The sequence below is a fragment of the Platalea leucorodia genome, assembly GCF_965183815.1.
Source record: "Platalea leucorodia genome assembly, chromosome: 4".
Lineage (NCBI taxonomy): Eukaryota > Metazoa > Chordata > Aves > Pelecaniformes > Threskiornithidae > Platalea > Platalea leucorodia.
The window spans coordinates 31,391,662-31,406,267 of record NC_138826.1 but is presented as its reverse complement, the minus strand read 5'-3'; the positions used below and the strand labels follow the sequence as shown (position 1 = coordinate 31,406,267).

The following is a 14,606-nucleotide window of genomic DNA, read 5'->3' as shown; positions in this document are numbered from 1 at the left end:
CGCTCAGAGGAGAAGTGGTTTTTTTGGAGTATTTTACCATAAAACACTGTTTGGCAGCAGATTTTTCAGGAGCTTGCAATTTTAGCAAGTTACCACCAAAAATCAGACTAATCCAAAATAAGAAAATACTAAAACATGCTAATAAAATGCTTATACAGACACTTGAATACATTGAATAAAAATATGTATTTTTCTAACCTTATTTCCAAAACCAATTATTTTGGCTGCAACTTTCAGCTTGAGCAAACATGGGAAAAAATAACAGCCTAAATGGTTATCAGACTTGATTAGTAGGTGAATACTGGATTCTTATAACAAAGTGAAGGACAACGCAAAATATATTACTCTTCTGTAATCTCCATTTTCAAAGTATTTTTCTTTATTACAGAGTCAATTGGAAGATGGAAGATGACTTAATATTTTTAAATTGGAGCATTATTGAGATAGAAGATTAAAAAACAGGGACATAGTAAAGATGGAAGTTGATTAATCGACATGAAGATTTTTTTTCTTCTAGACATTGCCAACTTTTCCTTCCTAGAGCTGACAAATTTCGGAACTGGTTTCTTTTTCAAAAAGTTGAGTTGTCTTGAAAGCTGAATTCAGTACAAGTGAAATGAAAGCATCATTCTGTTATGGGAGGACTCATGCAAAGTTTATAGGAAAAGGAAAAACTCTACATGTCATCAGGCTTGAAATAAAGTTGCCAGAGCTGACCGTATGAGAATATCTTGCTGATTTGTTTCTGAACCTTGTAAGTGACCTTGGCTTTCTATAAATTAACCTGGTATAGAAAGTAAACTCTTCTGTTTGCTTTTTTGCTCTGTAGATCACATATGGGATTTTAAGTACCTTCTCGTCCAACATAGTTCTGTCTCAGGTGACTTTGAACTGCACACAACTCCATGGTCATCTTATGAGTGCTTGTTTGATGATGATAAAAGGGCAATTGAATTTAAAGAAAAGTTTCAGAAAAGCAAAACATCCCTCATGCAGATGACAAAGCTTTCGGCACATTTGGAGGAAAAATGCTCAGGTAAAGTTGTTATCCATAGCTCTGTTATGTCTGTTGTGCAGGGCATAACTAAGCAAAATAGATGCTCTGTTGATAAAGTAAATTTTTTTTTTTTTTTTTTTTTCAGTTAGCACAGTTCTGGGAGTCTGAATTTATTCTGTAGGCTGCTGTTCAGTACCCAGTCAAACTGTGAATGCAGCCTTCGTTCAGTAAGCCCAGAGATGAGATAGGTGTGGTGTGTGGTATGGGGTACGATACAAAGATAGCTTTGGAACATAGGGAGGAACGCTGCCTTTTGTTGTCCACACCAACCAGCCTAGTAATGATGTGATTAGTCACTGGAAGTTTGTTGAATAGTATTTCTCCAAAACTGGAATTCTCTAAAGCAAGAGTAAAATAGCTACTGCTATTGAAATCTTCTTACAAAAGAACAAAGAATACACTTTACACAAACAGTCACCCCTCCCAGGTAAACCTAGAAGATTGCTAAGGTTGGTGTTACACATTAAGTGGTAACTAAATAAAGTTGGTATTGCAGCATTTAACTCTAGTTTATGTATAAATGGTGGAAAGCTAAGTTGTTAAAGCTATGCTTTTCAGTGTCTCTGAACTAGTGTGGAAGAAAAGCAATTGGAAATTATTTGCACAATTGTAATCTCTTGACTTCTTATTCAGGCTGTTCTATATTGGAATCTACCACGATAGTACCTAAAAATGTAGTACTTTTATACATTTTTATGAAAAATCCTTTTGGTTAAATATTATTTAATCATCTCTAAAATGATTTTTTGTAATAATCTTGAAAAATATGAGCATGTGCTACTAAAGGAAAAAAAAATAATGAAGTTTTATTGATAATGGTTTTGGTTTTGAAGCAGCTGTAATTGTTGCTTTCGGTTATAAATAAAACTGAATACAGATTTAATTGAAATTGGTTTGGGGTTTTTTTTGGGTTTTTTTTTGTTTTGTTTTGTGTTTTTTTTTTTTTTTTTTTTTTGTAGGAGTGGTTCAAGTGAAAGCCCGTATCTTAGAACTGAAGTTTACCATTTCAAGTGGTCAGTACAAGCAACTCATCTTCTGTGCTGACACTTCACTGGAGTGTATTTTGGCTTCTCTGCCTATGATTACGTATTCAGGTTGTGCTAAGTGTGGTTTGGAACTACAGGCAGATGAGAACATGATCTACAAGCAATGTATTAGATGTTTGCCATACAACAAAGTAAAAACATTCTACAGGTAAACAAAATAAAACTGAAGTGATGTGTACTATTAGGGAAGTAAATGACGGCTTTCTCCATTTTAAGTTCCCCCATATATAAAATTCTATTTTTAAGGTGTGGTTAGCAATTCCTGTTTTTCTAATGAATTTTCAAGGAGCCATTCTTGAATTGCTGTATTATATTGCCATTATTTATAGGTGATATTCTTTGTTTAAGTCTAACTTTTTAATTTCTTTGAATACTACATCATACAGTAACGAGGTTTACCCAGTACTGCATCAGTAAGCTAAGATGGAGTAGAGGCTTGAGGACCAAAGGAAAACTCCTTGAGTGTCTTGTTTCGGCCTAAGTTTGAAATCATGTGAACGCACAACCATATTTTTAAACTGATTAATCAATTTTAGCCTTGCGGAAATAATATTAACAAATGTTTTCAATAAACATTCTCATAGGGAGCAGAAATGCTAAGTTATCAGCAGATGGCACTGTGGGACAGGATGCATATGCACATTTACTTAGAGAATATAAACTAAACAGATCCAGTTGATGTAGGAGCAACATTATTAACTAATTGTTCAATTCTTAAATTTATCTTGGGCTTTTGAAATGTAAGTATCATAGCGACTGGAAAGATGTGTAGGTAGAGAAGGTTAACTGAAACAATCATAGATGTAAGAGAATTCTAGAATACGTACGTTTTCTACCAAAATTCTTTCTAAAACTATACCTAAGCTATTTCATAGTGAGTTTAAGGAATCATTGCATACACAATAGTTTCTCACTTGACTTTGATTTAAATACTAGAATCCCATTTGTCTAACAAGGTAGTGACTCAGTCTTTTTCCTCTATGCAAAATAGCCTTGCATCTTTAAGTTTATATGCTATTTACTTTCCTATGAGGGAGGATTAAGTGCAAAGAGTTTTCTTAACTGAAAAGGTTCCCCCTCTCTTTCATAAGTTTATGATCTCTCCTGTGGTCCTGAAGGACCTGAATTTACTCTCACACAAAAGGTGATAGAAAAATGATAAAGATCTCAAATGTTTGTATTCTCAGCATGTGAACACATCTTGATGTGGAACTTAAATGCACAAATTTTTCAAAGAAAAGTCTGTCATTTTTGCATTGAAATTTCACTCTGATTAGTTTAGTAAGAATGCATCTCCTTGGTAGTGTTTCCAAATTCTGTATTGTAGGATAACTTAGTATATTTTACATCTTAACAGGAGAAAAATCTGTCTCTTGCTAAAGAAATTTCTTGTTAAAATGAAATTAATTTATTAACTAATTATGCTGTCCTAGCATTATTGTGCTACTCAACAGCTGGATATGTCAATGGTTAGTGTTAGTCTTGTTTGTAAAATTGTATGCACAAGTAGTAGAAAATTACTTTTTTTTTCTGTAGTTTGCTAATTCATGTCCCCTTATCTCGGATTGTTTTCAATGCCTCAATATAAGGAGGTAGTAAATTCAGTAAACTCTATTTCTAACAATGCAATAGCTACCAGCATCTCCTTGGGAGTAAAATCTGCATATTGTTTTCTACTTAGTATGAGTAAATGTAATAACACTAAACACTGCTGACTTCTTAAAGCATAGGATTAGTCTGGAATTTGATTTGCTGCTTTGATTCAAGGAATGTAGTAATTTATTAACCTAACATAGAAATTTTTATATTTTAAGAGTGTGAATATTTAAGATACGAAATAGACACTATGATATGAAAATAAATATTATGACAGGATCTTTGTATTTAGGAGACTTACATAGCCTTAAAATCTCAGGTTTCAATACTGTAGGTCAGTGAAGTCATCCCCTATCATCTTTTTACTTCAAAATGTAGGAGTCCAGTAATGAAGCTCATCTTTTCCTTCAGGTGCTGAAGACACAAGCTTAAGATAGATGCATGTGTATAGGCTTAGATAGTTTTCTTTTTTTACTATGTTAGATACCCAGAACACTGAACACTTTAATAGTAGCAGTAATAACCAGGCAGAAGATCCTAGAAACTTATATTTTACATAAGTGCATGTGTGTAACTATTTCCATATTCTTTTTGAGCTAGGACAATATGAATATCAAGCTAGAAGAAAACATGAAAACTAGGACAAGGAAAAATATTTTGTATTTCAGAGCTCATCTCCTAGATTTCAGACATCACATATAGGTCCTTGTTTCTTATATCTGTTTTTGCCCAAGCTTTCGGTTTCCTAGTACCTTTTCCCTGGAATTTGGTATGATGGTAGCGTTCCTTTCAGGTAATTCATTTTTCAGTTTATACCAATGAGTGTTTGTCATTTAAAAAGATGAACATTTTAAAAGTAGCGGTAATGAGATAGGAGATTCCTAGATACTTATACTCATCAGGGATTGAATCTAACCCTTCTGTACTATTGGAAAAGCCCATTTCACTGGTATGCTTCACCAGCTTTGTATACAGGTACTAAAGGCTATTTACTTAGTAGCCTCTAAGGAATATTTTAGTAGAACTATGTATGCCTTTAGTGAAATTTAGTTATATCCTCAAATATGTTTCTGTTTTACAATGACTTAAATTCACCATATTAAAATCAGTGGTATTTAAGGAAAAAAGTTAATCACAAAATTGCATTTTCTGTGGTGCTAGCAAAGAACTTTAACAGTGCTAGGCTCTGTTTTGAAGGCTGTGTTGAATTTTCTTTCTCACCATGACAGTTCACTCTTGTTGAAGTAAATAAGATTATCTGAAAGAAGACTTAGATGACCTTGAGAACACAGTATGAACTGAGAAACAGGCAGTCAGCATATGATAACCAGGAATGAAGCAAAATTAGTCTTTCCTGATGCATCATTTGGTTTGCGAGTTACATCTGTAGACCGTATTTACCTATGGTTTTGAAAGCTTTAAATTTTGCAACATCTCTTAGTATATTTCTCTGCAAGCATATTTAATTATACTGTTTCCAAAATGTTAATGTAGTATTTCTGAAAGTCATAATAACTTTCATGTACTTCAGTGTAAATTGTCTAAACCAATATACATTTCTTCAGAGATAAAATAGCAATTGCCCACAATTATTTGGGAAGCTGAGCATGTAAGTGTACAGTTGCTAAGCTTTCTCTCATGAAGGGAGCCAGCAATCTTTAATGATTACAAATAGTCTGGGCCTTGGTTTCTGTCTAAACCAACAGATTTGAAATAATCTCACAGATAATCAGGCATGGACTTCTCTTATCTCTTTTGATCACTTCACTTAAGATTATGAAATTTAGCAGTAGCTTTTAGATTAACAGATGGCAAGTCAAATGATTTGCCTACCTGGGAAAGTGGCATGTTTGCAGTCATTTGCCTTCCTGCCTCACAGGCATTCAAATTAGGGCTGTTAGGTATATTCTGCATCGTGCTAACTAAATTAATCTATTAATAACACTCCAGTTGTCAATATACTGAAGTACTGGCTGACTGTCCTATTTGACAGTGCAGCTCTGCTAGTCTCTTGAAGTGACTGCCCTTCTTTCATTTCTGCCATCTCTGCAGTGAGCCCATTTTATCCTGTTCGGAGCACCTCCCATTGAAAAGTTCTGCACTGAAGATGATTGTGCCTTATTGTATTACTTTATTTAACATATACTGTTTTGGTACTGTTCCAATATTGCTATAACCAGGATTTACATTATTGTGATATGTCCTGATGTTTACTATTTTAGTTTCTTCTGTGGGATGGTCAGGATAAGAGCATTGCATCCTGATTTGATCAGAGCAGTGCAGGTTTTCCAATACATGTGAGGATTCTGATGGTGCAGATGTTGCAGGTCAAATTGTATATAGTCTCAGGGCAGTCAAAGAGTGTATGTTGGGTAGAAGCTGCATCAGCTGTGTAAATGATTAGGCTTAGTAAAATCACTCAGAAACTTGAAAGCAAGCAGAAACTACCTGTTGAATGTCACTATAGAGGACTGCTAAGGTATCATCATCTCACAGAAGCATAGCAAAACCCAATAGCAAGGACTTACTTGGGGGAACAATAAAAAAGGTATGGTATCAATAATGACAGGGTGGAAAGAAGACAAACACTTCAAATATGGGGAATACCTGTACTAAAAAAAACTATCACTTCTTACCAGTTGCTTGTCATCCAATATTACTTTTGAATCTTGTGAAACAGCAAAATTTGAAAAGACCAGTGCTTGTGGGACAGCAGTCCGTAACCAGGTTCATTTCAGACCTAATAGGAATGCTATTGACCTTATCCTGTGTAGAAAAAGGTTTCCAGGAAGAGGAGGGATTTTTACCTGTTTAGTGGTATGTGAAAACATTTGGTATTTGCCAGAGTACAAGAGATACTATCTTGGTATTATGTAGTGGCTATGACATGGTGTATTCAGACAGAAAATATTAGGTGATGTTGATAGAGATGGTACAATTCCAAGTGATACACCTAAGCTTGTCTCCCTCCTTTGTATTTCATATCTTTATGTACCCCTTGTATATTTGTAGGTACATATACTTACATATTAACATTTATACTTTAAATATATTAAGTTCAAAGCCATGGTGGACTTGGCAGTGCTAGGTTAACAGTTGGCCTCAATGATCTTAAAGGTCTTTTCTAACCTAAACGATTCTATAAATGACATAACACTAATTTCATAACAGTGCAGTTCTCATTGCCTTCCAGTGAAAGACCACTACTAAAGCATTGTTTTCTGCAGTTGTCTGAAAGTAAGGTTTACTTGATAACTTCAGAAGTTGAGTAGTAAATTCAGTATATCTATCTCAAACTTATTCCAACTCTACAGGTTTGACAGAGATGAGTGCATAGAGATTTTCTAGTTTTTCTAGTTCTTGGTGTTATGTTGGAGGGTAGTATTACATTGTATTACTAAATTTTGCTTCAATCAAAAAAACATAGCAGCTAACTTTTGAAAGTCTTTTGTTTTCTGATCTAGACCTGCTTTGATGACAGTAGAAGATGAAGGATATGAAATTTATGTTCATGTGGTGTCTGAGTTGATGGAAAAAATCTTCCTCAATATTCCCGCAGACTGGCTGAACAGATTAGTAGGTACTGTTTCATGAATTACTTGTGATTAGAAACAGGCAGCAAAGTTCATCATAGAAGTAAAATTTTTAATTATTGACAATTTAGAATTGGAATGAGATTGTTCAGGAGATATGATGATTGCTCATATTGAATGAGACTTACAAAAAAAACCCCTGCCAACCTCAAAGAGAACACTTCAGTTGCTGTCTGACAAACTCAGAAGTTCCGACTTGAGGTAGCAACAAGGTGAGATGGTATGAACATTGATTATACGTTATATAACTAAGTATTCAGTAACTAAATGGATTCCTTATATGCAAAATAGAATCTCTTAGCGATTTTTAGAAATAGCTGACATGCTTTCATGATGTAAATAACTGAGCGGTGTTTCAGACAGGCTTCCCTTGATACATGCTCTTTGACTTCTTGACAGGTGTTTTACATGAATCGCAGGTGTTATAGTTTAATGAGAAACAGTCTTAGCACATTGTTTTTTAAAAAAAATTATTTAAAAAAAGAGATAATTTTCTATTCAGATGTTGAGCTACACTTCTAGTAATTCAGTGTAGCTTTCATGGAGGTGGAACTTGAATGTTAGGGGCTATAACGAAAATAAAGAGTAAATTGGATTGTTCTGTCTTTTGCAGTGCCCTCTTCAGATATGACCTACAGCACAGTAGTAGCAGATTTGTGTCATTTGCTGCTAGCAGATACGGAAGCATCCTATTTGTTGGAAATTAGGAGCCATTTTGTGCTAGATGAAAACAGCTATCCTTTGCAAAAGGATTTCCATCTGCTAAATTTTCATCCTGATCTTTGAAGCATTGACCTCTGCAATAACTGAGTAACGGAGACCATAGGAACACACAGATGGCAAACAGAAGAAAAAAGAATTAGCTCCAGGAAGGAAATATTTCTAAAAATACAAGAAAGGATTTTGCTTTTAAGTTACACAAAAAAAACCCAAAAGGACTGGTATGGAATATCTGCTAATAGTATATAATGCTGCTGTAATACTGATAAATTGTCATAAAGTATATTTTTTTACATATATTTTTATCTTAATAAACTCTTACTGGGTATTTGTTTTCCTTTTCTCCTCAGAAAAGTTCACTAGTATTGAGAGACTGGATTTTTCTCAGATATGGCAGATTAGAGGAAGACAGCCGCAATTTAGTAATATTATTTTAGTTATAAGATTTTTGTTTATCTTTATCCTATACATTATCTGTAACTTGGTTATGTCTTTGCTTGTTTTGCTGTTGTGGTTGCTTTCCTTCTTTTAACAGCAGAATTTCTGCCATTTACCCTCAGCAATTTTGCTGCCATTGTTTTCTCTTGTAAAACAGAACTGTCTCACTGAATCTAATTTTGTGTATCTAGAAGTTGTTGCACCAATTTAATTAAGAGGTTTTAAACAGTTTAAACTGGTGCATTCTTTCATGGACCCTTTAAATAATTTAATTGTTGTAGTATTTATTGTTGTAGTATTTATCCAGCATAAGCTGGCAAATAATCACCTTAAGCCAATTTAATCAATTTAACACTGGGCTGCAACATTTTCTCCCAACTTGATCAGATTTAGAAATTAATTTAATTCTTTTTAAACTCTTAATGTATTCTGATAGTGATTTTTGTCAGTAAAAGACTGAGTAAATGATGACTGCACCTGACTTCATAAAGTAACAATCTCATAACTGTTACTCTGTGAAAGTGATTAAATATATTGATCAGTATTTTTCTGATATAAATATCTTTCTCTGATATAAATTGTGCCTCTTACTGAGGCTAGTAGAAGCTGTAGGGTATGAATCATATTTGCTGTCTGGCTAGATCCTTGCAGATCTTTACCTGCACTGTTCTCATTTAGGAAATCAGTTTCCACATACACTGTTTCAGCTATCCTCAGGCTTCAAACACAGAGCTGTTCTCTCAAAAGTGAATTTGATTAATCAAGTTGTCAAATGTATTATAATGCAAGTAATATGACCGTTGAACAGCTTTCATGTGCTGTTTCTTGGAAGTGGCTACTTACAATTGAATAACCATGTTTCTTGGTGCTAGTTTGGATTCTGTTGTATCTCATGTGAAACCAGTTTGGGACTGTTGGGTTTTTAATGAGGTTAATTAGAGCTGTGTAAGCCATGTGTTTTCTTGTGTACCAATAAAGGGGAAGATAGTAATGTTTCTGATCAGTCTAGGAGCAAGAGAGAATCCTAAGGATTATTGGATGACGTTGAAGAAATGAATTCTCAGCTGAAGTTTCACAAGGTCACTTACTTTATTTCTGTATTTAGCTACTTGTGTACTGATCAATCTGGTCAGATTCTATTGATCAAACAAGTTTGTGCAGCTCTGCTTCTCATAGCAAACTTCGTCTTCTGGTTTAAGCCCTAGCCATCTTGTGATAAAATAATTCCCCAGTATTTTTGTCTGTCTTTGAAACGGTCTCTGACAGTTTTGTCAGCAAGCATAGAAATGCTGATCCAGCAAAATCAATTTCCTGCTCTGCCAAGATACCTGAGACTAGTGTAAGAAAGACAGCACAGTGACACCAAAACCTATTCTCAACACTAGCATCACTGATGTGCAAATCAGATGCAAATGGCAGGACAAAATCTCCAGAAGAAACTAGGTAGCCCCTTATATGAAGGAAACACTGCAGAGTCTCTGTAGAGGAATGATAATTTCTACAACATGGAGCCTAGGGCAAGGGAGGAACCAGTTACAGAAGAGATTAATTGTAGTGTCCTCATCTGATGGTTAAGAATGAAAACTTACTTTTGCTACTCTTAATAAATTGTGCTAAAGATAATATGGAAAATCACAGCTTTGGTGTGCTGGCTTTTGCTGGGATAGAGTTAATTTTCTTCATAGTAGCTAGTATGGGGCTATGGTTTGGATTTGTGCTGGAAACAGTGTTGATGATAACACAGGGGCGTTTTAGTTACTGCTGAGCAGGGCTTACACAGAGTCAAGGCCCTTCCTGCTTCTTGCGCCACCCCACCAGCGAGGAGGCTGGGGGTGCAAAAGTTGGGAGGGGACACAGCTGGGACAGGTGACCCCAACTGACCAAAGGGCTATTCCATACAGTATGATGTCATGCTCAGCGTATAAAGCTGGGGGGAAGAAGAAGGAAGGGGGGGGACGTTCAGAGTGATGCCATTTGTCTTCCCAAGTAACCGTTAGGCGTGATGGAGCCCTGCTTTCTTGGAGATGGCCGAACACCTGCCTGCTGATGGGAAGTAGTGAATGAATTCCTTGTTTTGCTTTGCTTGCGTGCGTGGCTTTTGCTTTACCTATTAAACTGTCTTTATGTCAACCCACGAGTTTTCTCACTTTTACTTTTCTGATTCTCTCCCCCATTCCACTGTGAGGGGAGTGAGCGAGGGGCTGTGTGGTGCTTAGTTGCTGGCTGGGGTTAAACCACGACAGTCCTTTTTGGCACCCAATGTGGGGCTCAAAGGGTTTGAGATAATGGCATTTTTGATTGGAATGTGCTAGACCGAATTTGTAGCTGTTGCTGTTTATTAATTGACAGGCTTCTGTGCTTGCCATGGGGCTTGCTTGCCTCACTGTATGTTAGAGTCTAGTGCTTGTTAGTGGCTGTTTTTTGCTTTTGCTGCTTGCTGTACTGCTGTAGTGCTTATCTTACTGTGCTGTGCCTGGGAACATTTTGATAACAGCAGTGGCCATGCGCCTGGGCTGGCAGATGGCCAGGGCATCGCTGCTGTTTCTGTGCTGCTGTACTGGACAGGCTGGAACTCAAGTTGAAGGGACTGTGACCTGTGGATGAGTCCATGTGGGAGCAGGACACCCTTGAAGCATCTGTGGCTGTGAATGAGCCCATACCTGAGCAGGTAGATCTTGAAGTGTCTGTGGCCATGGTTATGTCTGTGCCACAGCACATACACCTCTGAAGAGGTTGTGGCCCAAGGATAAGTCCACACTGGAGAAGGTACACCTCAAAGTATCTGTGCCTGTGGATAAGTTCATGCTGCAGCAGGTATACCTTGAAGCATTAGTGACTGTGCACACCGGAGCACCTCAAAGCGTGTGGCCATGGATAAGCCCACAACAGAGCAGGTACGCCCCTGGAGGGACTGCAGCCATGGGTAAGGCCATGTTGGAGCAATTTTACTTCTGCAGAGACTGTGGCTGTGGGTAAGGCCATGTTGAAGCAGGTACATCTCTGAAGGCATTGTGGCCCATGGAGAAGGCGATGCTGGAACAGGCGCACCTCAAACCTACTGTGGCTGTGGATAAGTCTATGCCACAGCAGGTATACCCCTGGAGAGACCGTGGCTCATAGGTAAGGCTCCACTTGGAGTACTCCCCTAAGGGACAGCAGTCTATGGATAAGTCCAAGCAGAGGCAAGGGGAGGAGTTCATTGCAATGTTAAACCCCTATGGTCTGGTCCAAAGGGGCCAGGGGTGGAGATTTTAATGGAAATACCTTTAAATTGTTGTAACTCATGTTTGAGTTGCACGTTATGGGAATTACTATAGCAGGAACCACCTGAACCAGTGGAGGAGAAGCCTTACAAGAAGCAGTGCAAGTGCACCAGTGACCTGACCTGAGCTGGCTTTGGTGCCCAATAACTCCATAAGAGATGGAGCCCAAAGTCATGGAGTAAATGAACTCAGTGGACATTTTGTGGACATTTTATGGATGTTTTACAGGGGAAGTCCATAGACTTAGGGGTATGATATCTGTATATTTTATCAAAGGATGGGAAGGGGGGGGGCGGTGGTTAATGAGGATGTATTGGATAGTGTGAGACCTGAGCATGATGTAAATGGTACAGAATAAGGGGTGGAGAATGTGCTGGTTTTGGCTGGGATAGAGTTAATTTTCTTCATAATTTTTCATAAGCTAGTATGGGGCTATGTTTTAGATTTGTGCTGGAAACAGTGTTGATGGGTAGTAGTGAATTAATTCCTTGTTTTGCTTTGCTTGCGTGCACGGCTTTTGCTTTACCTATTAAACTGTCTTCATCTCAACCCACGAGTTTTCTCACTTCTGCTCTCCCAGTTCTCTCCCCCATCCCACCGGGGGGGAGTGAGCGGCTGTCTAGTGCTTAATTGCCAGCTGGGGTTAAACCACAACATTTGTAAAAAGAGAATTCAAGAGACTTGCAATGATTGAGTTTCAGCTCACTGTAAAAGCACTTTTTATCTTTAGTTTCATGTGGCCTGGCAAAAACAGGATGACGTTGTCCTGACCCATCCTGTTGGGGAAGGGGAGGAGGTGCTCCAGGCGCCAGAGCAGAGATTCCCCTGCAGCCCATGGTGAAGCCCATGGCGAGGCAGGCTGTCCCCCTGCAGCCCGTGGAAGTCCACAGTGGAGCAGAGATCCACGCGCAGCCCATGGAGGACCCCATGCCGGAGCAGGTGGATGCCCAAATGAGGCTGTGACCCCATGGGAAGCCCGTGCTGGAGCAGGCTCCTGGCAGGACCTGTGGACCCATGTAGAGAGGAGCCCATGCTGGAGCAGGTTTGCTGGCAGGACTTGTGACCCCATGGGGGACCCGTGCTGGAGCAGTGTGTTCCTGAAGGACCGCACCCCATGGGAGGGACCCACGCTGGAGCAGTTCATGAAGAACTGCAGCCCGTGGGAGGGACTCACGATGGAGAAGTTTGTGGAGAGCTGTCTCCCGTGGAAGGGACCCCACGCTGGAGCAGGGGAAGAGTGTGAGGAGTCCTCCCCCTGAGGAGGAAGGAGGGGCAGAGACAATGTGATGAACTGATGAACTGACCGCAACCCCCATTCCCCATCCCCCTGTGCTGCTGGTGGGGAGGAGGTAGAGAAATAGGGAGTGAAGTTGAGCCCAGGAAGAAGGGAGGGGTGGGGGGAAGGTGTTTTAAGATTTAGTTTTTATTTTCTCATTACCTTATTCTGATTTGATTGGTAATAAATTAAACTAATTTTCCCCAAGTTGAGTCTGTTTTGCCTGTGATAGTAATGGGTGAGTGGTCTCTCCCTCTCCTTATCTCGACCCACAAGCTTTTCATTATATTTTTCTCTCCCCTGTCCAGCTGAGGAGGGGAGTGATACAGCAGCTTTGGTGGGCACCTGGCGTCTTGAAAACCAGACATCGATTACATTAGAGAAATCCTAAAGATTGTTCTACATCCTGTCAACGTGTGGTCTCATTCAGATGATTTGATACCTTTGGGTGGAAGTCATGCCATCTGGATTGGTGAGCTGTGTGTGGCTAACCGCCAAGTTCTGTGTACTGGGGTTAGGTCTCTCCAGCTGACTTGGACCTGAGTGCTTCATCCTCTTCTCATGATTTTTCAGATCACCACTTGGATTCTTGTTTAACAGTATTCCTTCTTGAAATCCAAGCTACTAACACGACACCATCATTCAATGTTAACTTTAATAAATTTACCGTAATTCTATCGTTTCTTTGGTTCCTATCTTCACTTTAGTAACTGTAAAATTTCTAGGTCCTGCTGCCTTGTGTTTAGTACTTCAGACTTTTCTCCCTGTCTTTCAAACAGGAAGCCATTTCACTTTCTGTGCCATAGAGATTTCTTCTGAAGGAGCTTTCTGATCCTTTATCACCTGTAATGCATCTTGCTCCCTTTCAGTTTCATCAAGCTGCTGCTTTTAGAATGTGCTGTTATACTAGGAGCAAGCAATTATCAAAGAAACCCATCTGGTCTCTCATTTCCTCACTTAGAGGAAGGATAGAGTAGTGCAGATGGCAGTGATCATTAGGCTTCCTAAAAGACTAGTGTAGGTATAATTTTAATTGGGAGAGAAGGTAAGGTAGAGAGTGATCCACACGGGAATATAAAGAAATAACCTGCTTGAGTAGTGGTAGGGCCTCTTCTCCAAGATCCTGTTCTCTAGAGCAAGAATGTAACCATTATTTGTGTCTGTTCTATAATGCTGGTAAATTGCTGCTCACGGTCATTTGATGGGGTTGTAGTTTCATTAACTTACACGCTAGATTTATTGCAGCGCTTTAGAAATTCCTGTATTTGTCAATAATGGAAAGTATTGAGGAAGGTGACATATCTTCTATGATCTTGTATCTATTTCTTGTGTATTTCTTGGATGGGGGTTTTCCGTGGTATGTATCTTGGTAAAATTTTAAAATTTTTTAGAGGAAAGGAAGGACTGTTAGTTGCTGAGAGGTCCTCCTTCATCTGGATATAAGTCTCAAGCAGAAGACAAGATGGATGATCTATAAAAGGCAGTAGGTAAAAAAATTACTCTATTGTGTGACAATTGATAACACTGTATTATAACTCCTTATTTAATAATGTTTCTCACTTTACTGCAATAACTGTCTTGTTCAGGAAGAGTCACAAAGGACCTTTCTCATTTACT

At 38.4% G+C, this 14,606-nt stretch overlaps 1 protein-coding gene across 6 annotated transcripts in view; it reads left to right on the top strand.

The window, feature by feature from the left end:
* The window catches only part of SHLD2 (shieldin complex subunit 2), a 44,337-nt gene extending 36,050 nt beyond the window's left edge, over positions 1 to 8,287 (top strand). For 5 of the 6 annotated variants that reach the window (XM_082310077.1, XM_082310078.1, XM_082310074.1 and 2 more), the window contains 4 exons: positions 830 to 1,036; positions 2,017 to 2,251; positions 7,164 to 7,279; positions 7,906 to 8,287. In XM_082310077.1, the coding sequence (XP_082166203.1) occupies positions 830 to 1,036; positions 2,017 to 2,251; positions 7,164 to 7,279; positions 7,906 to 8,078 (731 nt within the window). In that variant the 3' untranslated portion in view covers positions 8,079 to 8,287. The remainder of the gene's footprint in view (positions 1 to 829; positions 1,037 to 2,016; positions 2,252 to 7,163; positions 7,280 to 7,905) is intronic. The other variant, XM_082310079.1, reaches the window with a different exon arrangement.
* Positions 8,288 to 14,606: the final 6,319 nt, after the last annotated feature.